Source organism: Vanessa tameamea, chromosome 28 (genome assembly GCF_037043105.1).
Source record: "Vanessa tameamea isolate UH-Manoa-2023 chromosome 28, ilVanTame1 primary haplotype, whole genome shotgun sequence".
NCBI classification, from domain to species: Eukaryota; Metazoa; Arthropoda; class Insecta; order Lepidoptera; family Nymphalidae; genus Vanessa; species Vanessa tameamea.
The window spans coordinates 4,794,354-4,821,716 of record NC_087336.1 but is presented as its reverse complement, the minus strand read 5'-3'; the positions used below and the strand labels follow the sequence as shown (position 1 = coordinate 4,821,716).

Genomic DNA, 27,363 nt, shown 5'->3' with positions numbered 1-27,363 from the left:
CTAATATTATTGCTTAAATAAAATTGAATGTATTTTATTGAAGTAAACTTCACAATGAAGCTTTTTTGAATCGTCAATATTTAAACACTACCACCGTTTCGGAAAGCAGCCTCCAGCGAGAAGAAACGGCAAGTAACTCGCATAGTTCCTCTTTTCAAACAAACATATTTACAATGCTGTTATTCACAATTAGTGTAGTGATTACTTTAATGAATAATAAGATTTTTTGATTAAATTAGTCCTACTTTTTTTTTTTTAATTGTTGAATGGTAAATTGATTACGTTATAAAGCTTAAAAATTATAATGGTTGTATAGTATAATACGTTTGCTTTATTAATGAGGAAATAATTAAAAAAATGTGAGTTTTTGAAAATGTTATAAAATACAGATAATAAAATCTTACTTCATCACTATCGTTCGCTTCATAGTCGTACATGGCAATGTAAACTCTCTGAAACGAATTATAATAATATTTACTATTAATTATTACTTCAAATTGACGATCGAATACTGATTGGTTATTTTTACTCCAACACTGAGCTCCTCATTGGTCAAATAGTTTTAACGTATATAACACTATTGGCAGTATTAACGTTCGGAAAACACGTAAAGCCGTTGGCGAATGACCTGTCAAGTCGCGTCTGTTTTTTTTTTAAATTTAAAATAAGTTTGCCGTCAGTTGGTGTCACCTGATAGTAAGTGGTCACCACCATATCCATGGGCACTTTAAGAAATATTAATCATCCCCTCCATCGCCAATACGCTACTAACCTTAAGAACTAAGATATATCTCTTGTGTCTGATGAGTGAGATAATGTAACATTTTCTAACTCACCCTTTAAACCGGAATGAAAACTTATTTTTGGTATTTGGTGATAGAGTCTCTTTGAGGACTACTACCATGACAATTGAGGAGGCTCCAATGTGTAACCCAGTATTGATTTTTGTAATCTTGATAAGCCTTTCACGTAAGCGGCGATTGGTCGGAATTTACCTGATTGTGGTGGTTGGAAGCGCGATGGTTCTGCTGTTCGTTTGCAAGTGGGTCGAGGTCGGTGACGCGGCCGATGTTTCGGCTGCTCTGCTGTTGCTGCTGTTGCTGTTGCTGCTGCAGGACTTGATGTGCACCTGACACATATACGATGACCAAATAAAATTAACTTCTCGGTAAAGGTGAGACCGTGTCTCTCCGATGTTTTAGGCGACGTTTTAATTAAAGTAACATCCTGTAAATGTTCCATTGCTCCAGGGTCTTCCTATTTTCAAAGTTTTGAGGAGAAAGTATGGAGCTTACTCCACCACGAACTCCAATGCGGATTGGTCGATGCGGCAAATTCCGCGTTTCAAGAAGACGAAATAAAAGTTAAACAGCACATGAAAATTCAGTTGAGCTTGCCCCGATTGGAACAGAATCATCAGATAAAATTAACATCTAACCATCACAGCTCCACCGTAGACATCTAATTTATTAATCAATAAGTACAAGTTATAGGTTTCGTTAATAGCTTGGGAAGGCAAACGAACAAATTAGCCAATAGAAATCGGCATTCAAACAGGCGGCATTTAAAACATCGCCGTTGATTTTATGTCCCTGGTGCCTGCAGTGCCTCACGCACATTTATAAGTTGCTAATGTATACGATTAAAAACAGTAACTGTTCACTGTTTTCGTGGTTCTTCTCGTTGGAATTTACAAACGGAAATCGTGGTGACATTATATAATTCAATCCTGAAAAACGACTTACCTGCTCTAGAAAAGCATATTCATAATTGGAGTTTTTAGTTGAACGCGAAAAATATCAAAACATTGAAGCAAAATATACACACACGAGGAAGAAGGTAGAAGTAGAAACTTTGAATAATACAGAAAACACAACAAAAGAAAAATTTAATGTGTGGAGATAAAGTTGTGTGTATGAATTACCAGTTCCCCCCCGAACTGGGGGGGGGGGGGGGGTTGGAGTGTCTTGATATTACAAAAGTAATCTTTGTGATGGTTCAGAGCAACAAACATCCATCCATATAAACTTTTGGATATATAATATTAGTAAGACGTTAACGATGTCACTACATCCTGTGGAAGTCATGTTGGGGGGTTTGGAGCTTATCACACCAAGCAGCTACAATGCAGGTTGGTGCACACTCTTGTATCAGAATTTCATTCCCAAGCAGGTTTCCTGACGTTTTCCTTCGCTAAAGAGCACGAAATGTATTATAAACAGAAATTAAACACTTGAAAACATTGGTATTTTCACAGTTAAGATTCACACGTTCTAACCCCTGTGTCTCTGTGTCTCCATGTATATGTGTGTATACGTATAAACATGTATATAAACAAAACAAAAAAACCAACACCAAACAAATAAGGCGTGAAAACATAAAAAAAAAAAAATATTATAAGTGTATATTTTATATATTGCAACATTTAACAAACTTCCGATGCGACAAAGCGTTCCCTATCCAGTACGTTTCTTCTTTAACAAATAAGTCGAAACTCGACGTACAACTCGATCACGAAAATCGCCAGTGACTACAATATTTGATATTTACAGTAAGTTTACAACCTTTCATGATAGGATCGAGCATCGAGTGACAGATTTGTTTGTAAATACATACGAAAAGTGTGGGAAAGAGAGAGCAATCGTGCGTCCAGTCGTAGAGAAAGGAGACAGGTGTTTGCACAGACTTTGTCTCTGATCTGACTGTCTGTCTGATCTGACTGTTCTCTATATTGGTGATAACGTTATTTTTTCCAGTGAAGCGAGACGACCAAATCGACTACATAATAGTAATTGTTGTAAAATTTGCTTTGGACAAAACATTTTTTTTAAATCTTTCTTCTTCAAAAAGACAAAGGCAATCCACAATACAGCTCAGATTAATATCGAACTCGTCGTAATTACTAGATCATCATACGCAATATAAGGTCTTATATATTTATTAAAATTTTACGTTCATTTTTTCACATCAATATTACTACAAAATTCGAATATGATTAAAATAGAACTACATCCATTTGGTCATCGGCTTTCTAGAAATCAATTAAAAAAAAGACTACAATTGTTCTACAACTTAAACTACAGCAATACCTAAATACGTACCTCGCTTCCCTTCGTTGGAACTGTTATAAATCAAAGTAGCGGACGCCCTCTGCGTGTTCGGAGGCTGTCTCGGACCATCACTCAGAGGATCATAATCTTGAATCCTACCGATCTTCTGGTTACCGTAATTCTGGTTACCGTGATACTGATTTGCATTTTGCGGGTAGTTCTCGTATTTTGGTTGCGAATAATATTCGTCTTGGCGATACTCCGGTTGGTACTGACGATGAGACTGCGCTACGGGTGTCTGGTAGTGGTTCTTCGGTGGCAGATTCGGCGGTGGTAAGTTCGGAGGTAGCATTTCAGTGGCGTAATTTTCGATTTGTTGGTGGTAGTTATCGTTGGTGGCTACGTCTAGCGCAAGCAGACACGTTAATGGATGATGTATTAACACTCAATGTTGACCAAAAAATATTTAATGCGTATAGATATTGATTACCATAAATATATAGCAATTTGACTACATCGTCAGTTTGGCTAGCATATAAGGCCGCACTCCCAAGGTCCTGAGTTCCTAATTTAGGTCGGGCTCGACAAGATAAGCACGTAACGCTGCCTTGTCCGACATCTAAACTCTCTTCGAGAGTGTTGTAATGCTGACGCATCAGATGAAGGTCAGGAAATAGATAGAACACTTGTGTTTGTGTGCAAACTTGTGCACTTGTCTTTAGAATGAGTATAGCCGATGTGACCGAAATCAACGAAGACATAATAGAGTACTTCACAATGTTCATTTTTCTAATAAAAAGCCACAAAAGAATATAATTCGGCAAAATAAACACGTTTTCTTGCCATTCAATTAAGTTTTAAGCCTTTTTTAGTCCCGCAAAAACGCTGTCAATCTTTTGATGACGTAATAGTGGTAAAAACAACAGTTGCGTACGACCGGCACTCATTCAACGTTAACAGCTATAAATATTTGCTGTTTTTTAGAAAAATAATGAACTACAATCGTTATTGGTGGTGTGTAGTGTCTATTTGTAGAAATACTAGCATTAAAGTTCAAGAAAAGTTGTTTATCAAAGTGCCAGATGATATTGAAATGATAGTTTTTGCCTATATGACGTCACACCATGGCGGCTCGTGTTTTAGGTCACGTGATATACAGACTAAAAATTACGATTTTTTATTTTAATATAATAAAACAATAATTTCATTATTTATTTTTCACAACCAAAAGTACCCTATTTTAATCTACATGGTTAAAATATTCTTATCTTAAAAACAAAAATGATATTCTTAATGAGATCAATTTATTGAGCATGGTTATAGCCTTTATAATTCTACCTCACGACCTCTATGATTTAAACAGCACCCATAAACGGTAACATTCTTTTGAAAATCTGGAAATTTCCAACCTCTATGCCCAAAAAATCAGAAAACTCAAATGTTTCTCATTGCCCTGACCCGGAATTTGAAGCCAGAACATCGGGGCCTGTAGTTTTATAAGCTAGCCATTAGAACAAAGAGGCTACGATCAACATCACAAGAACTCCAGCTAAATATAATAATTACGGCATTATTGCGTTGTAATATTTCTTGGTCAGACATTAGATGATCAACACAAAACAATGATTCAATATTAGCCATTAGTCATATTCAATGGCGGTGAGTCCCACGACCAAGAACACAATGGAATTGTGCAAAAATGATGAGAGTCTGTGTCACAACAATTAATTAATTAATTAACACATGAGAAAAAACAGTTGCCATATATTTAAAGTGTCCCATCACATCGACATGTTGCATGTTCGACGGAATTTCACATGTGCAACATAAATGCCGAATTTCTTTAGCTGTGCTAATTGTACATGTGATTTTGAAATTTGGAATGTATTTTTTTTATTCATTTTGAGTTTTGGCAACATTGTGGTGATATAATGTGTACTGGCAACCACGAAGTGAAATTACAACATATAAAAAACCATAACCAAGCGACTTGTGTGTGTTTCGTGGACTTACCAACGATTTCTCCGTTCTCGTTTATCTGCCTCTGTTTCTCCATCTGTGCCTTTTTCTCCAAATCCCCGTGGTACGCGACATTGCTTATTATTTTTGTGTTGGCCTTGATCCTGAGGGTTTCTGGATCATCGGCTACCTGGAAAAAAGGAAATTTGACGGATATTAGAGTGACCGTATAAAGTAGTACATATTCCATATAACTTGACGTGAAGACGGAAAGAAATCTTTGCCATAAACTTTGTCATTGTTAGAGACATTGGAACCTGGCTGGCCAAAAACTTTCTCTCCTGTTGGAGCACTTAATCCTCTACGCTGCTCCTATGCAAGTTGATGGAATAATTTTATACATTTTATGTATATATATTTTATACATACCCTTTGAGGAGAAGGTTTAGAGCATATTCCACCACGCTGCTCCAATGACGGTTGGTGGAATACACATGTGACAGAATTTCGTTGAAATTAAACACATGAAGGTTTCCTCACGATGTTTTCCTTCACCACCGAGCACGAGATGAATTATAAACACAAATTAAGCCGAACCCGAAATCATCGGTTAAGATGCACGCGTTCTAACCACTGGGCCATCTCGGCTCTCATATCGCGTTAATTCGAAGCAAATATTGTTTATTTCGGTATAGTCATTGTGGTTGGAATAGACTACAATATATTTATATATATATTTTAATAGTAGTTAAATTGTTACCTGTGTGAACTTCCCCTTACTCTTCTCGAAGTCAGCGTGGTATTTGACGTTGCTCTGTAATTTTGTGTTCTCAGCTATCCGCTTTAGTTCCGGCGTTTCTGCCATCGTCGTGTGCTTCGCCTTTGGCACGTGTCTGTAAGTAAATATACCGTGATTTAGTAAATAAGGAGAAACAAAAACCATAAAAAAAAAAACGATACCGGTCTAAATGTTTAAAGATTAATTAATTTATTAAGATAAACGTCTGGGTTTCACAGGAATACAATGAAAGTCTATATACAATTTAGAGGGAAGTATAACCATAGAAAAAAATCTTGCCTTCTCTAGGAAATTCGAAGTTCTCGGTTATTCTCTACTATAATCTGCATGTATTATACAAGTAAACCTTCCTTATGAAGCACTTATTTTTGAAAACCGCATTAAAATCCATTGCGTAGTTTAAAAGATCTAAGCGTACAGACAGCGGGAAGCTACTTTTTTTCGTACTATCCTGAGTTCAGTATCCTCAAAGTTTATTCAAGAGATAATTTTTGGCCGTTTTCAACTAAGACTAACCAAATGCCCAGGGGATTTTATCGTATTGTGCACAAGTGTTAGCTCAAGCACTCTTTATTTTATTTTATTTTTTTAATTGGGAAGGGGTCATACTAATGGACCATGTGATATTAAGAGATCACACCACCCTAACAACAGTTTATTGGGGTTTTCCGACTCGAGGTTCGAACTTATGACTCAAAGATCTGCAGCTTAATCCTTGGGAAAAGCGAGGCAGTTCAAAGCATATCTTATACATAAGACACTTGCTCTTTCTTTATAAACATGGACCAGCTAAGCGTCCCGGCTTCGGGCAGAATAAGGGTCTACATAAAACGATTACATCGAAATACTGAATGTATTGGTTTATGTGTGTACCACGTAAAGCCCGATCGGAAAAATATTTTCCGACACATTCAACAATCAACGTCATATTCCAACCAATTACAAAAAAACGTAATGAATACGCCAAAGCCCTTCGTTCATTGGTGGAAATATGAAAATACAAACCCAGACGCAGCGAGGGGACCTTGTTTTATAATAAATACTATAAATATAGTAATACATACACACATACACACACATCAGCCCGCATTCGTCCACTGCTGGACATAGGCCTCTTCAAATGCACGCCACTGTGGTCTTTCTTCGGCAACTCGCATCCAGCTCCTGCCAGCCGTCTTGCGCAAATCGTCACCCCACCGTGCCTGAGGACGTCCTACACTACGTTTGCCGAGACGCGGTCTCCACTCTAGAACACGTTTTCCCCAACGGTTATCGGTTCTACGACAAATATGGCCAGCCCACTGCCACTTCAGCTTACTAATCCGGTGGGCTATGTCGATGACCTTGGTTCTCTGACGGATCACCTCATTTCTGATGCGATCCCTCAGAGATACTCCGAGCATAGCCCTTTCCATAGCACGCTGAGCGACTTTAACCCGGTGGACCAGCTTTGTCGTGAGTGTCCACGTTTCGGCTCCGTATGTCATGACGGGTAGGACGCACTGGTTGAAGACTTTCGTCTTAAGGCACTGTGGGATCGACGATGTGAAGATTCGTCGTAACTTCCCAAATGCTGCCCAACCTAGCTGAATTCTTCTATTCAACTCATCCTCAAAGTTGTTTCTACCTAATCGCAATGTCTGCCCGAGGTAGACATATTTTTGAACAACTTCGAGGACGGTACCGTGTATCGCAATCGGTTCCGGTAGAACATGTTCATTGAACATGACCTTGGTTTTATCCAAGTTCATCCGTAGGCCGATGCGCATAGAAGAATCAGCCAGCTCATTCAGCATCTGTTGTAGGTCCTGCAGCGTTTCTGCCATGATGACGATGTCGTCTGCGAATCTCAAGTGAGAGATGTACTCGCCATTGATGTTGATGCCACGCCCTTTCCAGTTCAGCGTCTTGAACATGTCCTCCATTGCATTAGTGAACAATTTGGGGGAAATAACGTCCCCTTGTCTCACTCCTCGATGCAATGGTATGGGATTCGTTTGCCGACTCTGTACTTGGACGGACATGGTGGCGGCCTTGTAGAGACATCTCATCACTTGGATGTATCGCCAATCAACTTGGCAACGCTGCAGGGACTCCAGAACAGCCCAGATTTCAACCGAGTCAAAGGCCTTCTCATAGTCCACGAATCCAAGACACAGGGGCCGATTATACTCATGGGACTTCTGTATAATCTGCCGCACTGTGTGGATGTGGTCTATGGTGCCGAATCCGCTCCGAAATCCGGCCTGTTCCGGGGGTTGGAATTCGTCGAATCTTCGCGCAAGACGGTTCGTGATCACTCTTGAAAACAGCTTATAGATGTGGCTCATTAGGGATATGGGTCGATAGTTCTTCAGCAGGGTCTTATCTCCCTTTTTGAAGAACAGGACGACCACACTCCTACTCCACGCCTCCGGAGTTCTCCCTTCGAAGAGGACAGAGTTATAAAGCTTCTGGAGCTCCCTCAGTACGGGTTTACCTCCTGCTTTCAATAGCTCTGTTGTAACGCCGTCCTCTCCAGGGGCTTTTCCATTTTTAAGCTGTTTAAGAGCAATCTCGATTTCGCCAATACTGACTTCTGGCAGGTCTTCGGTGAAATGGCGTGTTAATGTAGCTCGAGGATCCTCATTTTCGGGATCAGGTTGAGATGCATGCGATGCGTATAACCGGCCGTAGAAGTCCTCTACTTCCGAAAGAACTGCCGGCTTGGAAGAAACGACTTCTCCACTTGCTGTGGTCAACTTCGTCAGGTGGCTTCTTCCAAGAGATTGTACGAACACCTTAGACCCCCGATTCTGCTCGATGGCTCTTTCAATCGTAAGAGTATTGGAGCACCGGAGGTCGTGTCGTACGCGCTTGCTGATCTCTTGGTTTAGTTGCCGTTTCTCGGACGAAGTGACAGGTGGGTTTTCACGTCGTTTCTTCAGTAGCCCTAAAGTCTCTTCCGAAAGTTTGGACTTTCTGCCCTTACGCTGCATGTTACAAAATCTCGTGCCTTCTTCCCTGAGAATTCTCACTACATTTTTGAGGTTCTGGTTTACGTCTGTTGTGGTTTTCATGGCAGCGAATCGGTTCTCCAGGTTTGACTGGAACGTTTCAGATCCCGCAATGGTTTGGAGCAGGGATTGTCGGAGTGTAGACTTCATCAGACGGACGCGCTCGGCCTTAAAATTGATATTCAGAGAGCCTCGGACAAGTCGGTGATCACTACCGGTATTGAACCTGTTGATCACTGAGACGTCTCTGAATATGTGCCTTTTGTCCGTCATGACGAAATCGATCTCATTTTTGGTCATAGTGTCGGGGCTTTGCCACGTCCACTTCCTTTGGGGCTGCTTCTTGAAGAAGGAGTTCATCAAGAAGAGCCCCTCCCGTTCGAGGAAGTTGACAAGCATTTGCCCCCTATGATTTCTACTTCCAAATCCATGGGGTCCTACTACCGATTCGCTACAATTCTGTACTCCCACTTTAGCGTTGAAGTCCCCCATGACAACGTTGTAGTGGGTTTTCGTGGTGGAGTGGAGGGCCCTCGATATATCATCGAACATTTCCTCCACTTCATCGTCCGAGTGTGTCGAGGTCGGTGCGTACACTTGCACCACCTTGAGGCTATACCTCTCGGTGAGCTTTATAATGAGGTACGCTACCCTGTTCGACACACTGGAGATTTCCGCAACGTTGTCAGCTAGGGACTTATTAACCAGAAACCCAACGCCTCCTTGGGATTGTTGGTCTCCCTCTCGGAAGTACATTAGGTGGCCCGATTCGAGGGTTACGGTGTCCTCTCCCTCTCTACGGACTTCACATAACCCCAATATGTGCCACCTAATTTTGCCAAGTTCCACCTCGAGTTGCGCTAGATGCGAGTCAAGCCGTAGCGTGCGTCCGTTGTACGTCGCCAGGGTCAGTCGGTTGTGGTGGCCTCCCGTAGCCCGGTGATTCTTAGCACCCCCCGTCCCGCCGTTACCACCGTCGCCACCATGACGAGGAATAGCGGGACCGCCGGGAACTGGGGGCCGTGGCTTACGTGTTTTCAGCATTTGTAGGTATTGCCCATAATCGCCACGCTGGGCAGGCGGGTTGGCGATCGCAGGACGCAACTTCTCGCACCGGTGACGCTGCTGCCCGTTACCGGCCTGTGGTATTTAGTTACGCCTATTTTCGATGGTTATACCGCCATCAGTCGGTCGCCAGAGCCTCGTTTGCTGATCGGCAGGATGCACCACGGGCAGGTGAGGTTGGCTTGGAGCGCCAAGGTGTAGTTTGCGCCCCCTTACATCCCCTGTAGTAATACATACTATAAAGTAAATTTCCTTCGTAGCTAAGAATTGTCTTAGACGTATATGTAATATTTAACTGTTCCAAAAAAACATGCTTAAACTGTCTCTACATTAACATACTACATCAAAAGATATCTCTTCGTTAAGCGGGTTGTGGGTTAGTCGAGCACAGTAAACGTACAACCGTTGTACTGGTATACTGTGCTCAAAGTGATATCGCTTTAATATTGCCAATAAACTTTATGCGTAATTTAACGCGCTATAATCCTTTGATGTTTCTAAAACACCGCCGGCCGAGATATAGTCTAATGGGTGATACTATTAGTCGTTAGCAAATAAACACCGTTGGCCGAGTCTACTTAGTAATATTATTAACGCGACATTGCAGCTTATGACGCAGATATAGCAGTAGCATAAAGAAACACATTCTAACTGCGTCTATAGTGATCAAAGTTGAAGGGGAAACGAATGAGAGCATTCTTAAAGAAAGTTCAAATTAAAATAAAGCTGAATACACATTGTTGATATAGGATTAAAAAAAAAAAAGATCTAATAATATTCTATTTATTTAAATTTGTTTCTGCTGGAAGGACTTTGGGTGTTAGATAGCCTATATGAATAAAATTTAACCCACTGACCATTATACCTTCCAAAATATTAAAAAACAAGGGAACAAACAAGGGTTTAAAATAATTTGTAATTAAAGAAAAACGGCATAAGTGAGCGTCACTTGCAGTCACGGCAAGTAGTCACCAGTCACCCCCCAAGCTACATCAATAGATACAAATCAAAAATACCTATATAAATGAAATGTGAAAAATGAGAAAAAATGTTATTAATAAAACAAATAGTAAACAAAGTTTCACTACCGGAACAAACATGACCCACATAAAACAAAGACAAAGTCATGACATAATGTGCCATAATCGTACGGAAACAGAACATTAATGACATACGTTTGTATGTACTATGCATAACAATCAATTTTGTAAAACTCGCCAAATGAAATTCGACTTTAAATATATTCCAATAAAGTTCATTTTCGTACGAACTTCGATGATAATGATTTGACAATTTGAAATGACCGATTTTATTCGGTAATTTCAATGCTCAAGTATAATTTCTATTGTAACTAATGAACCGTACTTCCTTTGTATAAGACCTATTTTGGAATAACAAATTATTTTACAATCGATTTAATTTTTGAGACTTTATTACCAAATTATAAGGTTCAAATTCGTATCGCTCGTTGAAATAGAATCATTCAGTACGATTTGGAGTATTAGGATTATGAACTCAATACATGAATTGGTATGGTTTAAAATCGCATAACTTAGATAGGTTTAAGACATTGACAACGGATGTCGGATTGTGTAAGAGTTTTTATTGGTCACCGCTTTCATTTTTATTGCATACATGTTATTGTTACTAAGCGCAATTATATGTGCACTTATTATGAATATAAAATGAATGATGTCCAAAATGCCTCTGTTGCCAAATTTAATAAAATTGTTAAGGAACGCTTGTGTGCGAAAGGCTATTATACAATTAGTGAATTTATGATTGATACCATACATTGGGAATAAAACGATCGCCTCCTGGCTATTTCTATTCATATTCAATTGTATAAATAATAAAATAGAAAAAAAAAGAGACCCACTGAGATTCTTTCGCCGGTTCTTCTAAGGTCAGGGTGTTTTCTTTTCCGAACCGGTGGTAGTTTCATTTGACTTGCTTGTATATTGAATAAAGGAATTTGAGTTTGATTTTAATAGTTTATGGACTATGCTACGAGACGATATGACCCAGAAGGTAGCATACGTCGAACTTAGCCGACAATTTAAATCTGGCACCACTGTGAATGTGACTGTAGTTTTATATTTAATTAAATACTGTAACATGACTACTTGAATAAAGAATATTTTGATTTTGATTTAATGCACTTGTATTTATTTAGAATTAACATCGTGCCTAGTTAACTCATAACTCATTACTAGGCTCTTGTTTATTGAAATGTAAAAAATACTATTAACTTGTCAAATATAAGTTGTTGAAGTGTATAACTTGACAAATGATTACATTTTAAAATCAATTCATGTATTTTTTTTATATTGTACCGAAAACATATTTAATTATAAGAATTTCATTCGAGACAAAAAGTAACTACTGAGTTTATTGTATCTTGTACGTAGAATCGAAACTCTAAGCCGGCGGTAGCTCTACTTTTATCCTCTAAGAGTTTTTATAAATTGGATAATATGATTTTGTTTTTGACTGAACGAAAACATCGCAAGGAATCCTGCATGTGTCTGACAGGCCAACCATTACCGGATGAGCGTGTTGTGACTGCGATTGTACAGCTTTATAGGGAATTCACTTTCTCCGTCTAAATCATTTGGTATGGACGGAGCGTTACTGAATGATCACACTATCCATTACATGCGCCATAAACTTTGGACCATACAACATGGCATCATAATTTACATCTGTGATATAATATCAAATACAGGCTAAAATAAATTAAAGGACATTTTTGACAGGACATTAAAGGACAGGCAGATGGACAACCTTACAAGTCCATCCGTTACCATCTTTGGGACTAAGAAGTTATGTCCATTGTGCCTATAGTTACATTGGCTCACACACCCTCCGAATCTATTGTTGTTTGGCGTTAGAATATGTGATGTATGTGTACTTTGGTGGGAGGGCTTTGTGCAAATCCGCCTGGTTAGCTACCACCCACTCCTCAGATATTCTAAAGCCAAATAGCAGTACTCAGTATTATTGTGTTCCCGTTTGAAGGGTGAGTGAGCCAGTGTAACTACAGGCACAAGAGACATAACATCTCAGTTCCCAAGATTGGTGGAGCATTGGCGATGAAAAGAATGGTTAATATTTCTTACAGCGCCATTGTTTATGGGCGATGGTGACTTACATCTTCGGGTGGTCCATTTGCCCGTCCGCCAACCTATATCATAAAAAAAAACCTATCCAGACAGGCTCCAGAATGCATAAAAAGATGTGACTACTCCTTCATATTAGTGGGACGGAAAGAAGGAAAAAAATGAAGATAATTATGCAAAAGTATGTTGCTATTGCAAGTGAGAGCGCTTATTTAAATGAGAACATTTGTAATGGTTGCTTTAGACGAATATGTTCGAAGAGCTTGTGGCGCTTATATATTTTTTCAGGGGGAAAACAGTACATTTGTTTTATTTTCGATAAATAAGAGTTAATTTAAGGATTATTAAATAACCCTTGACAACTTTGTATAATACTGAGAAGACAAAATAGTTGCATTGTTATATTTGTTACATCTTAACAGGGAAAGTTGATCGTAGGGAACCACGACGAAACGTATTAGATAAACAAAAGATAGATATTTTATGATTAACATTCTATAGTTTTTGCATCAACATTAATAAAGTTAAAAGATTATTTTTAATTACACTTAAACGAGTATATTTTATTCTGTAATAACCTTTATTGCATTGAAAGGCGTGGATCGTTTATAAACAAAAGTGTGGCATTGACGTTTAATAATATTTATGATACGGAGGCATGATTTATACGATCTATGAGACTATTCAGCTAGTTTGCAGATAATCAAAATGTTTATGCAATTTTATTTCGTACTTTTATAAGTTTTGCCTATAATTTCAACCAATAATAAATATTTTTTTGATTATACAATATACATACAATATTTTTTTTTATATTTTTCTCGGTGTTTATTAATTTCATATACACCAAGCCGCTAAGAATCAAGAACAATTATCACCTGACCCTTAGCCTATTATCAAATACTCCAAACAAAAGACCCACGCTTAATTGGTTGGCAAAATAGAAACGTCAGTAGTACCTTAAAAGCAATTAATAAGATTTGAGAGCAGTACGGGGTAGCGTGGTCGCTGCCAATAAACATAATTAAAATACAAATATACCACACTCCAAGCTCAGTATACTAAGACAGTTACAACCAGCGGCTTCGCTCGCGTTATAAGCAAGTTTTTAAATTTCATCAAATTCGATTCAGCGATTAAACTCTAAAGGGCAACAGACAGACAGCGTTACTTATTTCTAATATCAGTATAGAAAATGACTTAACAAACGGTTTTAAAGAATCAGTCAGTACCCACATCAAAATTACAAAACCCAGCACACAGTTAACAAAACGAAATATTGAAATCGATACTAAAATTAACAACGCAAGCTGTGCCCAATCGGGCGTAACTTTAAACGTTTAATAGATTACTTGATCGATTACCTAAATATATGATTGAGTGCACGCGATAAGTCATGTCCTTTTAATAGACTTGTGTAATGATGTAGACAGGCTGACAATAACGGAAACTATTGCATAGCGCGTGCCAGTTAACAAATACAAAACAAATGTTGAACTATAAATTTCAAATTTAACACCCAATATTTTTGTTTGTTTGGCCACGATAGGCAATTATCAAGGTCAAATTTGAGTGCAAATGAAAGGTTGAAACAATTGCGTGACAGTACCTATTAATACAGAACCTTTACAACCAAACATATACAAACTAATATGCTTTTAACTCCTTGGTTGATTACGTCGGAGACGAAGCCCTAGTCGGTAACAGTCTGGAAGTTGAAAGCGTCTACCCGTGCCTATAAAAAACGTAAAGCCGAAGGTCCTCAGCTTTAACTCTTTCCGGTCATGTCCGATTTGCCGCCCCATCAGATTACGAGACTGCACCTGTATTGGCTAGTCTCCTAGGTTAAAAATATTGATTTCCATCATCATCATCTCCATTATATACTGATAGGCAAACACATACTTCGTGCAAAAATATACAGAATTACACCTTATCAAAATTTGGTTCAAAAATTAATACCTTCGTTTAAAATGAAGATGCCCCCCCATTTTTTTTGCAGATTAGTAGTAGTAACAATGAAATCTTGACAGTCATATCGAAAAATCAGTTTCCCAACACTCCATCATTTGTAAAGGTTACTGCTACTACCAATACCATCATCATCCCAATTTTACTTGGGGTCGTCGTAGCATATCTTCTTCTTCCATACTTCTCTGTCGGACGTCATCTCACATGTAACATTATTTCTAACTATACCGTGTGAAAGATCACACAATCCATCCATCGTTTCTGTGGTCGTCCCCTACCTCTATATCCATCCACATCCATTCACAAAACCTTTCTCACAACATGGTCCTCATTCCACCGCACAACATGCCCATACCGTGACAGCCGGTTTCTAGATAGCTTCTCGGTTACCGGTGACACTTTTAAACTTCCTCTTATGTACTCATTCCTTACTCTATCCATTCGTACTAGCGCTACCGTCGTTTGTAAATCTAATGGTTGGCAATTATTCGTCGACAAAATACCATACCACGTGTATACTTCCAGCCCATATCGACAGTAGTTTGATGATGTAAATAGTATAGATAATAACTTTGGGATCAGCAGCTCGAGGGGATATTAAAGTAAGCTATAAATATTTTATTAATAAAATACATCAATCAATACTATAACTATAACATTGTACGTCAATTGGTGGTAGAGCTTTGTGTTTGCCGTTTGGATAGATACCAAATTCATTCATCATATATTCCACCGAACTGCCAGCCAGTGTAATTATTAGTGTTCAGGCATATGGAAATAACATTTTAGTAGTTATGTGGGGGCGCATTAATAATTTAACAAATTTTTTACAGTATTTTCTAAATCTAAGGTTTTTACATTAGCAACTCTGGTAGTGGACCTCTGACCCCGAAACTAATATAAATTGTAATATCAGAGTCAGCGATTCCTCGACAATTCATGGCACACTAGAATAGTTGTATTAATACGGAATACTTTAAAAGGTGTAGTAAAAATGTACATATAACATTGACAATATCATTATGGTTAATATATCTTATCTGTCTATAGGCAGTTGTGACTACAAACAGTGGCTCAGTTGCCAGTCTGCCTACCTTTAAAATAAAAGAAAATAGCATTTAGTCTTCAAATTCAACAAAAAGAAGAGAAACACTTACGCTTCGCAGTACGGCAGCTTTCCGTAGCCCTTGTACGTCCTCATGTTGAGTGTCATCCCGCATTCTTGGCATTTGAAACAACCTTTGTGCCAGACCTGTGCCAAAAAATAAACAAACATTATTTCCTTTTACTTTTAGTACATTCAGATATATTATAAACAGTAGCGGGAAAGCCGTAATATATATTATGTTTTTATTTTGACGACCTCCGTGGTCGAGTAGTGTGTACACCGGTTTTCATGGGTACGCCACTCCGAGGTCCCGGGTTCGATTCCCGGCCGAGTCGATGTAGAAAAAGTTCATTAGTTTTCTATGTTGTCTTGGGTCTGAGTGTTTGTGGTACCTTCGTTACTTCTGATTTCCATAACACAAGTGCTTTAACTACTTACATTGGAATCAGAGTAGTGTATGTGATGTTGTCCAATATTTATATTATATATTATTATATATATTTTTGTTGACAGTATCATTATAAGTCTAGAAAGACTATGAAAGCTGAGAACGCATCGAAAGAATAATGGCCAACGGTTGGCCACTAAGTACACACACCAGTAATGTAACATGACGTTTGACGAGTGACAACCGTAGCCGTCACGCACACCAAGATAATAAAGTTGGCTCGTTTGATTTAGTTATTTTGTAGTGCTATAGAATTAGTTACAATTAGCGAGTTCATGGTTGACAGAACACCTTGGGATTGAAAAGATCGCCTAGTGACTATTTCTTAGTTATAATTAAATATTGAATTTTTTACATTACATAAGAAGCCTGTAAATTTCCCACTGCTGGGCTAAGGCCTTTAAGGAGAAAGTTTTTGGAGCATAGTCCACCACGCTGCTCCAACGGAGTGGTAGAATACACATGTGGCAGAATTTCATTGAAATTATACACATGAAGGTTTCCTCACAATGTTTTCTTTCACCGCCGAGCACGAGATGATTTATAAACATAAATTAAGCACATGAAAAATCAGTGATGCCTGCCTGGGTTTGAATCCGAAATTATCGGTTAAGATGCACGACTTCTAACCACTGGACCATCTCGGCTCTCTAAATATTTAATACATGTAAACAATCACAAATTGTTTGAGATTTTCGTGTTTAATTTGACGATCAATAGTAAGAGTAATGCTTCCGTATTGAATAAAAGTATTTCAATTGATTTGTACATTTTCTCTGAATTTAGGTTTAACAAACTAAGCAAAGCTAACTAACTAAGCTTTTTTTTTACTTTTTTTTATAAATTTTATTTTTACTAAATTTTATCTCCTTTGTTAAGTAATTAGTTTAGAGAAAAGCGACTTGGTGTAATTACTGTAATGCTTTTATTTTTCAAATAAAGATTATTATTATTGTCTTTATTTAATCTCACTCATGTATTTAAAAATATAAAATACAGAGGCCAACCAGTGGCGGGAACAGGGTCCAAGCCACCGGTGGTCAGGGCCCCAGAGAGAGGAACTTCCTCACAATACGCGCCGTGCCGAGGAGTACTGCCTTCTGCATCAGGCCCTTGACCCAGCTGCCTAATGAGAGCCTCTTAAGGTATTTGTCGAGGCTCTTGGCCATTAGGCCATTCGCTGAAACGACTATCGGCACAATAACTGCTGTATCCACATCCCACATATCGACAACCTCGTGAGCTAAGTCAAGATATTTTATTTTTTATCCTTCTCAGCCTTCACGAGATTAAAAAAAAAGAACAATTAATTGCACAAAAATACTCGAATTTTTTTTTTATCTTCTCAAATTTTACGAACAAACTTTTCGAACGACTTATTTATTATATATATATCTACACAGTTTCGTGACCTTATTGCTGTATATACATAAGGGAGATTGTATTAAAGATAATTATTTTCGTAAATAGCCCACTGGTCCAGTTCGCAGGCGCTAACAATATAGCAATTAGGCAATGCGCCGGCGCACCGTATCGCACCATAAATGGGAGAATTGTAGAATTGATTACAACCGCCCGTTATGGTGAAACCTTCGATTTGTTGGGATTTTGGATTTCGTATTGTAATTAAGTTGCTCGTACATCGAGTGCGAGAATGTTTAAACGCCGATTTTCTGGCTTCGCAAAATTAATATACATTAAAATATTAGTTTTTATTTAACTTAGTCGATAAATAAATTTATATCTTATGTCAATATCATTACTCCATAAGAGATAGATAAAAATCTACATAGATAAAAAAATACTTGGAGTTGTTATTCGTTGACTGTAAGTATACAAATGACCGGTTCTTCTATGTAGAATCTACATTCCGATCCGGTAATTTTACATTTAATTCAATGCTGTAACATGATGGTTCAAAAGTTATTTTATGACCCTACTTAAATAAAGAATATTTTGATTAAATTGCATTTAATTTACATAGCATTACATGTATTTCAAAACAGCTACATAAAATCTTATTTCCCAAGGTTGCTTGAGCATTGGCGATACAATTGATGGTTATTATTTCTTATACTACCGTTCTCTATGGGCGGTGGTGACCACTTACCATCATTCCCACCACTACTTTATACATAAAAAATATATATAATTTTACTTTTATAATATATTATTACTGCCATTGTGATTTATTATTTAAGTAACCTAGCCAGTTTATGAGAGGACACGACAATAACCCAAGGCATGAGGACTGAACACGTGACTTTCACATCGCTTATCGACATTTACCACTGAGCTAGGACAGTACACTAAGCGTCAGGGTAGCACGCGAAAGCGATCCCGTGGCGCCCGCCGAAGAGACGGAGACAGTCCCGTTGGTTTTTAGTGAGTATCCCGGTGTCTACGGCGCACTAGGCGTCTTAGGTACCGGCGAGACATACATACCGCCCCACTTCTCGTGGGGGAAATGTCTACAGGCATTTACTGATACTTTTATCAATAAACCGAGCAGTTTAACGTCTCTATACAGACATCTTCTAAACTTGGACAAATCCGGGAAACTTCAGACGAATGGCCACCTTATTTAAGTTTCGCTTATTATATTTTTCCTGTACCGCATATCGTGAAACAACAAACCGTGAGTCAGGTTACAGAAATAGATTAGTACGTGCCGTTTTACCTTAAACACGAGCGATGGTTTGATCGTTTGAGAATTACTATTTTTAAAAATTAAATTATGAAATATATATAGCAATACATTACGTAATTTATTCAATTTAAACTAACATTGTACATAAATATATTCTACCTCAAAGAACAGGCAATAAACTCACGTAGTTTCTCATTTTTTCCAATGAAATTACATAATCAGACATATGCAATCCAATTAATACATCCTGCAGATTTTTCTTCATTATATACACAATATAATCCTAGCATATATAACATAAGTATATACCTTATTTAAAGTTTTATTGATCACCAAAATAAGATATTCTCGGATATTTGTCAACTTTTGTTCGAATTTTAAAAAATATACAAATTAAAAACGACTATAGGGTAAGATCCTAGAGCCCCCAGACCTACGTCATTTTAGAACACAATAAGGTAGTTTGCCTCATAAAAAAATTTACAACGTCTGGCGGCAGTAATGGCCCACGGAAATGGTCTGGCAATAGTAAATATCAATTTTTGATAATATACTTAAAAACATATTTAAATATGAACCTTTCTACTTTAACATAGGTGAGTAAGATTTTTACAAACCTTTAATTCGTGCTACCTGTTAAAGGGCCCCGCTTTCGAGCTAGTAAGTACGCATACTGTCTTAACTACATAGTAGACTAGAAATCCTCAAAATTTCAACTGTTCTAAAATGACGTAGGTCAGGGGCCTCTGGGATCTTGGACTACTGCCTACTGTTAAAATTGTGACCGCTTGCAACAACAATTCTAGTACCTACCCTTTTGAATCGCAATTCCGATTCTCTGAACGTGAAACCAGTCCTCCCAGCAATACAGGTCGAGGTATTATACTATAAATAAATACTTTTGCACGGTTACTCCGTGAATTTGACCATATAAACAAATACCAACAGCTGTGGGACAATTACGGTTATAGCATAGCCATTAGTGGTATTGTTATACTCTGTATTGTTGTGTTCCGGTTAGAAGGGTGAGTGAGCCAGGGTAATCACAGGTACGTAACATGTTAGTTCCCTAGGTTGGTGGCGCATAGGTGATGTAAGGAATGGTTAATATTTCTTACAGCGATTTTGTCTATGGGCGATGGTGACCACTTACCATCAGGTGGCCCATATGCTCGTCCACCATAAAAAAAAAATCAAATATTTGTTGCGGATTGATATCAAATAAAAAAATTGTAAATCAGTATTATGGAATATTATGCCACTGCATAGGTCCATCGACTGCAACGTTTATCAATGCTGCATGCTCTAACCGTAACAGCCCCACTGTACGGATTTAACAAAGGCTTGTTTCTATTTTTGGTGCACATTGTGGAACTTTTAATAAACATATCTAAACGATTTTATAGAACGACTGATTTCACACACACACCGCCCGATCTCATAATTCTCGTCTCAGTTTATTATGACGTCATATATAATCATGAAACGTTCATAATTTTATTTCGTAAAGAGCATTTAATCTTATCAACGCATTAGCGATCCTCTTAAGCGCGTGCCTAAGAGCGTATTTATAAGTATAAGATTAAATATTTTTTCATAACAAGAGGCCGGATACACATATCATATTAAATAATCAATCAAAGATATTACATATACTTTAATTAAACTCCAGTTACCTTAAAGTTAGTACAATTTATATGAAATACTAAATGCGAGTAATATTTCATTCGGTAGTTACATAAAATCAAAAATTCGACCTTGAAGTCGAAGGATTGCAAACCCTACACGATTGGAAAGAGTACCGTCATAAGACCGACGGCTTAACGTGCTTTTCGAGGCATAGGAGCACTTCTAGACTCCGTGCTGCTACTGAATATTTTTGATGTAAAACCCCAATAACTTTAATCATCCCGACCTGGGGTTTGAACCGAAGTAATCGGAATTTGCAAACTACTAGCCTAGATCAACGAAACAGAAAAGAAACTAATGACAAATCAATATTGACTGCTACATTCCAAACGTGTGAACACCCGCCGCTTTACGATCAATTAATCTTATAAGGTTTATATAAAAATGACGTTTCAAATTGCTTGGAACAGCGTAACTCAAGGAAATAATAGATGTAAAACATACAACAGTTCTTGCTAAAACACAGTTACGAGTTTCATATCAATAAATCAAACTGTAGATTAAACCTATGTTTATTTGTGAGTGGTATCGGCTCTACGTCGACCTCAGACGCCATCTGTGCATAAACCGGGTCACAGTGCAGTCTACTTTCTAGGCATCTGCGTTTTTACACCACATCACATATTTATACTATCCCTGCTGTGTGCTTTATGTGCAGGTTATCTAACGATGTTTTCCTCCACCACCAAGCACGATATTAATTTAATCTATATATATATATATATATATATATACAATGTAAACTCTTTATAACGATAAACTCTCTATAAAGTAGAAGTGAGCACAACTTGGTTGGTTTGCGTTAAAATCCACATATTCATACACCTTTATAGCGATACAGCTATTCTCTATCACGAAGAAATGTGTTCATATTTTTAGACAGTAAATATTTATTATCGGTAGTATTGTTTATGTTATGTTATCATATAACAAAAGACTTTGAAGCTCCGAAACATCCGAGGTCGGTCTAGATTTTGTTATCCTTAATTGCCTTGAACACGTGCAGCATGACATGACATACATGGTAGTCTTCTCGGAAGTGATGGTCTTCAACCAAGCATACTGGGTACCTATCGTATTATCAGTCGTAATCCTACTTTGAAACTGTTAACGTGGCCAGTAAAAGGAAAAGTTTGTGTGATACGTGCGATTGAAAAGGAAGAAAAGAAAAATGACGTTGGAAGGCGTTTTGAACTAAGCCAATCCACTGTTGCTACCATTTGGAAAAACCAAAAAACAATTCTACAGGCGGCGCTGGAAGGGAACTCTTCTAAAAAATTAAGAAAGCCAAAATTCGAAGAATTAGATCAGGCAATGTTGTCGTGGTTTAACAATCAGCGCCAGAATAATGTACCCATCTCGGGGCCAATTGTAAAAACCAAGGCTGAAAAGTTTGCCAACCAAGTTGGCATAATTGACTTTAAAGCATCTGAAGGTTGGTTCGGAAAATTTAAGCACCGTCACCAAATTACGTACGGTAAAATGAACGGAGAGGCGCGGGATGTCGATATGAATGTAACTAACAATTGGATTAGTACAGTATGGCCTAAATTAAAGAAGGAGTACTTACCAGAAGACATTTTTAATGCAGATGAAACTGGCCTTTTTTTCAAGTTGACTCCCAACAAAACTTTAAAATTCAAAGGGGAAAAATGTGTTGGAGGAAAACTGTCTAAAGAGCGTATTACTGTTCTAGTAGCTGCCAATATGAGTGGCACAGTAAAAAAGAAAGCTCTTGGTTATAGAAAATCAATAAACCCTCGGTGTTTCAAGAACATAAAAACTAGTAGACAATTGTCCTGCTCACCCAATCATATCTAATCTTCGAAACATAGAGTTAGCATTTTTCCCTGCTAATACAACCAGTATTTTGCAACCAATGGATCAACAGCTTAAAGGGTCACTATAGACGGAAAATGTTGATGGATATGATCGAAACTGACGACAAGATCTCGATCAACATGCTACAAGCAGTGAACTTCTTATCAAAAGCAAACAATGATTTATAAGCATATTTTATCTAAAAAATATTAAAAATTCTTGTTAATTTGGTTGTTTATTTTTGTTCACTCATATAACGATAACTCTCTATAAAGGCAAAAAATGCTCAGTCCCTTGAGTTTCGTTATAAAGAGTTTACACTGTATATATATTACATTAATGAAGTATCCCTCTAAACGAGATCTTCAAAACTATACGTCCGAATAACTTCAAATTTGAAGTGCTGATGCTAAATTTAGCATAGTCACTACTTATGCCAAGTTGACACTAACTAAGAAAATATTTTTGGAAATTCAACATCAATCGTCTTAAAATGGGTGGGGTGAACTTTGCTCATACGAAGTAGAAACGGACAGCTAACACGAAATTTATGCACATGAAAAATAAACTTCTAACACTTGTTTTTCGCGGATTCGAACTCGATACATTCGGTTAGGAGCAACATGATCTTTGGACCATCTCGATTCTGTTGTTTGCTAAAGTTCTAAACAAATATTTTAACGTTACATAATTATGGCAATCAAGTGAAATTTTAGTCCAAAAAAAATATCACCGAAAAAAAAGGTCATTGAACAAAATTAATATTTTCTTTACAACGGCAAAGTTGACTGGAAAATGGACCAAATGGTAAGCGAACACTGAACCCATAGACGATGCGCCACCACCCTTGGTAACTAAAAAACAATGTTTCTGGTGCTGCGTCTCTGTCTGTAGTCAACCATTAACCCTACAATTTAAAATGAACTGAAGTTTTAATAAACGTTCGTCTTGTGAATGAATAAACATCGCGTTCTTACTTTGACATTGAAACGATAATTATTTTATAACAACCATGTTAATTATAACACATTTGACACAAATAACTCAGATGACCCCAATAAAGATAAACGTCAAAACAATTACACAAATTAATTAATTCATGTTTTATTACAATACTTTCGGTAGAGAATATAAAAAATATGAAAAAAACCAGGCACATGGAACTAGTCCCGAATAATGGTGGGGGCAGTTGTTGTCAAACTGGGACACAATGACAAAAAATCTTCATTATCAATCCAGCATGCAAAGCACGTTGATCTATCAATCATTATTAATATGATTTTTAAACCGCCTAGTTAGTTTTTGAACACATCCTAATGATTCATTCCGGAATTTTCACCGAGCAGCTGTAGCGCAGCTGACTGTCACCATCTAATGTAGTTTTAACATGCGTTAACATAAATTGCTTTTCAGAAACGCCTTGTACGGTTTATAGACGTATCCTAAGTTGAATTTCGAACAAGTATATGAAGAGGGTGAAATGAGGGGAATCCCCTCTCGTCCAAAAACTAGGGGCTACACGATCTCAGCCGAGATATAACGTAAAGTAACGATCACTATTTGATTATACAGTTAAATTGTCAATACATATATAATTTTACATAGTTATTAGGTAATTTCCACCAACCCGCATTGGAGCAGCGTGGTGGAATATGCTCCATACCTTCTCCTCAACGGGAGACGAGGCCTTAGTCCAGCAGTGGGAAATTTACAGGCTGATTATGTTATGTTATGTATCAGGTAATAGATGATAAAGAGTACAAATTTTATATTTGTGATATTTTTTAAGGAATTTATATCAAACTCTGGCGAGACGGGGCGCCACTATCATGTTACTGGGCCGATTCGTAATAATCGTAAATCCAGGGCTGCATAGGACATGTATGTATGTATCCACAGGCATCGTCAATAGCTAATTACTTAGAAGTAATTATAGTCCAGGAGTGTGAACGCAGACACAGGTGCGCTCTTTATTCCTTTACTGAAATTGTCGTATAGGGCGTTTATATCCGTTCGGAGAAATAACAGTAACACATTGTCAACGCAATAGAATTGGTAACAGTAACTGTTATAAATTAGTGGAATTGCCCAGTTACGATTCAGTTGAGGTATATTTTAGTGAGGAATGAAATCGGGAATACATCGTATCCGTTAGAATTTATTAGCAGAATTCGCCCAATTGTACACGCTCCAAGTAAAGGATGACATAAAAATAAATCTTTGTTTAATTAAGTAAATAAAAACAGCAATACTTATACCCTGGTGAGCAAAGGTGTATGTTCAGGAGATGGGATAGGCTCTTACTCCATCACTAAGCCCTGATAAGTTTTGTTGGATTGGTTTCCTTATGATTTCCACAAGCGATAACAAGGCCATAATTGTATGCTTTAAATGGAAGAGTGTTAACGTCTACGAAATAGATATATAATTACTTATCTAGTTAACATGTTCTATCTTGTTTTAACATAGACGTGTTATTGATTTCTTTGATTAAGTGTTAGATTTGATTAAAAACTGAGCCCATTAAGTAATAATTTATAAAATACAAAAATATATATTAAGTACATAAAAAACACAAGTATTTCTATTACATATACAAATGTATATAAAGTACGACAATTCATCATTTTCCCTATCCCCTGTGAACATCTATTCCCTAGTTACTAGTAAGTCGCAAATTGAACAGTGAAAAATGACCGGGGATTCCCGCCGGGCCGCCAAATTGATTTATCTAATCAATAGGGGGCAAGCGTCCGACGAAATAAGGGCTTAGGTCTATTTCAAATAAATGGCAATGTACTTAATGTACATACTCCGTGAGTAATTAAATATGAGCCTATATTATTACGAATTGGAAATAAACATTTTTAATTTTGGTAAGAAGGATAAAAAAAAAAATAAAGTCATTGGATTTCAAGCTAGCTTCGTACCAAATTAAATCGCAATTGATTTAACGGCTGAAACGTGAAAGTATAATAGACGGACAGAGATAATTACTTTAGCATTAATAAGAGACTATAAGATACATTTTATTAGTACGTAAGAATTTCGACCGATGGGCTACTCCCTGCTAATCCCAATTATATTTGGGGTCAGCGCAGCATGTCTTCTTCTTCCATGCTTCTCTGTCCGACGTCATCTCACAAGTAACATTCTTTACACACAGTCCAACAACTCTTCTAAATAAGGTATGTATTATATACACACGTCAGAGTAGATATTAATTTAAGTAGGTACCTATTTAAAAATAAGGAAAATGTGATTAGTATATCCAACTGCCATGTTGTTTTTTTATGGGACCCACACTTGGTTTTATTATTAAGTGAAATAAATTTAAATGTATGTTGGAGAAAATAAAAATTATTACGTTCCCGTTTGAAGGGTCGAATGGGCCAGCGTAACCAGCACAAGGGACATAATATCGTACAGGATTGTTAATAGTTCTTAGAGTACCAATGTATTGTCTGTGGATGGCGATGACCACTTACAAATCATCTGGTCCATTTGCAAGCGTACAAAATAAATATAATTTGAAGATACTTCAGAACTACATAATTAGACAAAAACTAAAGTGTAATATATTTTTTTATACTCTATTATAATCATAACAGGAGAAAAGCTAAATATACAACATTAGACAGCAAATTATAACAAGGATATTATGTTCCTTGTGCCACAACAATACTAAGTACTGAGTAAGATAAACGCATTTGATTCGAGTCGAAATGACTGCCGACGTCTTTCTTTGATTACATGACGTAAGTATGTGTATCCCATTCCATCCATGAGAGGAAAAAAGCCAAATTTACAACGTTTGACAGCGAATTGACGCGATATCATTGGTCGAGAGCTCGATTAATCTATGATATTCACTATGGATTTCCGTAAAAATGGCATTTTGAACGCCGACGAAACTGTTATCGGAATTATGGGAGTGAAATTAAAGTGGATATAAGTAGTTAACTGTAATAGTGTTATATATAAATATAGATATATTAATCATAAACTCTTAGTAGTGCACATTATAGAGTTATTAGCAAATCACATGAAATACGTAAATCTAAGGTTCGTTTATTTATGGAAAAGGCTATAGTCTATAGGTGGTAGGTTGTGCAAACCCGTCTGGGTATGTACCACCCAGTCAACATATATTTTACCGCCAACCAGTAATACTGAGTATTATTGTGTTTCGATTTATAGAGCGAGTGAGTCAGTATAACTACAGGCACAAGGGAATTCTTTATATAAGAAATGATGATTAGACATTAGTCTATGGGCAGAGTTGACTTGTCTTCAGGTTCAGATGTTGGTCATGATCAGACATTAGTCTATGGCCAGTGTTAACTTATCATTAAGAGGAAAATTTTCAGATGCCATATAGAAGACAAAAAACAGCAGAAAATATCTTCATCGAAGTATTCGCGTCGGATTAGTATTTATGAGGAGATATGTTTAAAACCGTCTACCAATTATGTCTTGTACACTTTCACAGTTAATTTCTACGCAACGGAACGTTTACGTATTTACGTTACGCAAGACTGGTTTTATTTTTATAAGAAAAATCTCTTCCATTCGCCTAAACACTGACGTATACGTTTATAGAAACGCTGTTTCCGTCTGTACAATGTTGAAGTGAGATTGGTAACAATTATATTAAAACTAGATTTCGCCAGCGTTTTAGGGGC

General features: G+C 37.3%; 1 protein-coding gene across 3 annotated transcripts in view; it reads right to left on the bottom strand.

Annotated features, from left to right (window-relative positions):
• The window catches only part of LOC113391865 (LIM and SH3 domain protein Lasp), a 46,825-nt gene that overhangs the window by 3,068 nt on the left and 16,394 nt on the right, over positions 1–27,363 (bottom strand). The window contains exons 2-7 of one of the 3 annotated variants that reach the window (XM_064219422.1): positions 16,120–16,214; positions 5,770–5,902; positions 5,064–5,199; positions 3,084–3,455; positions 996–1,102; positions 405–452 (exon numbers count right to left, since the gene is read on the bottom strand). In XM_064219422.1, coding sequence (XP_064075492.1) covers positions 405–452; positions 996–1,102; positions 3,084–3,455; positions 5,064–5,199; positions 5,770–5,902; positions 16,120–16,214 — 891 coding nt within the window. Of the gene's footprint in view, positions 1–404; positions 453–995; positions 1,130–3,083; positions 3,456–5,063; positions 5,200–5,769; positions 5,903–16,119; positions 16,215–27,363 lie in introns of all 3 variants that reach the window. The other 2 variants (XM_026627986.2, XM_026627987.2) reach the window with 2 other exon arrangements.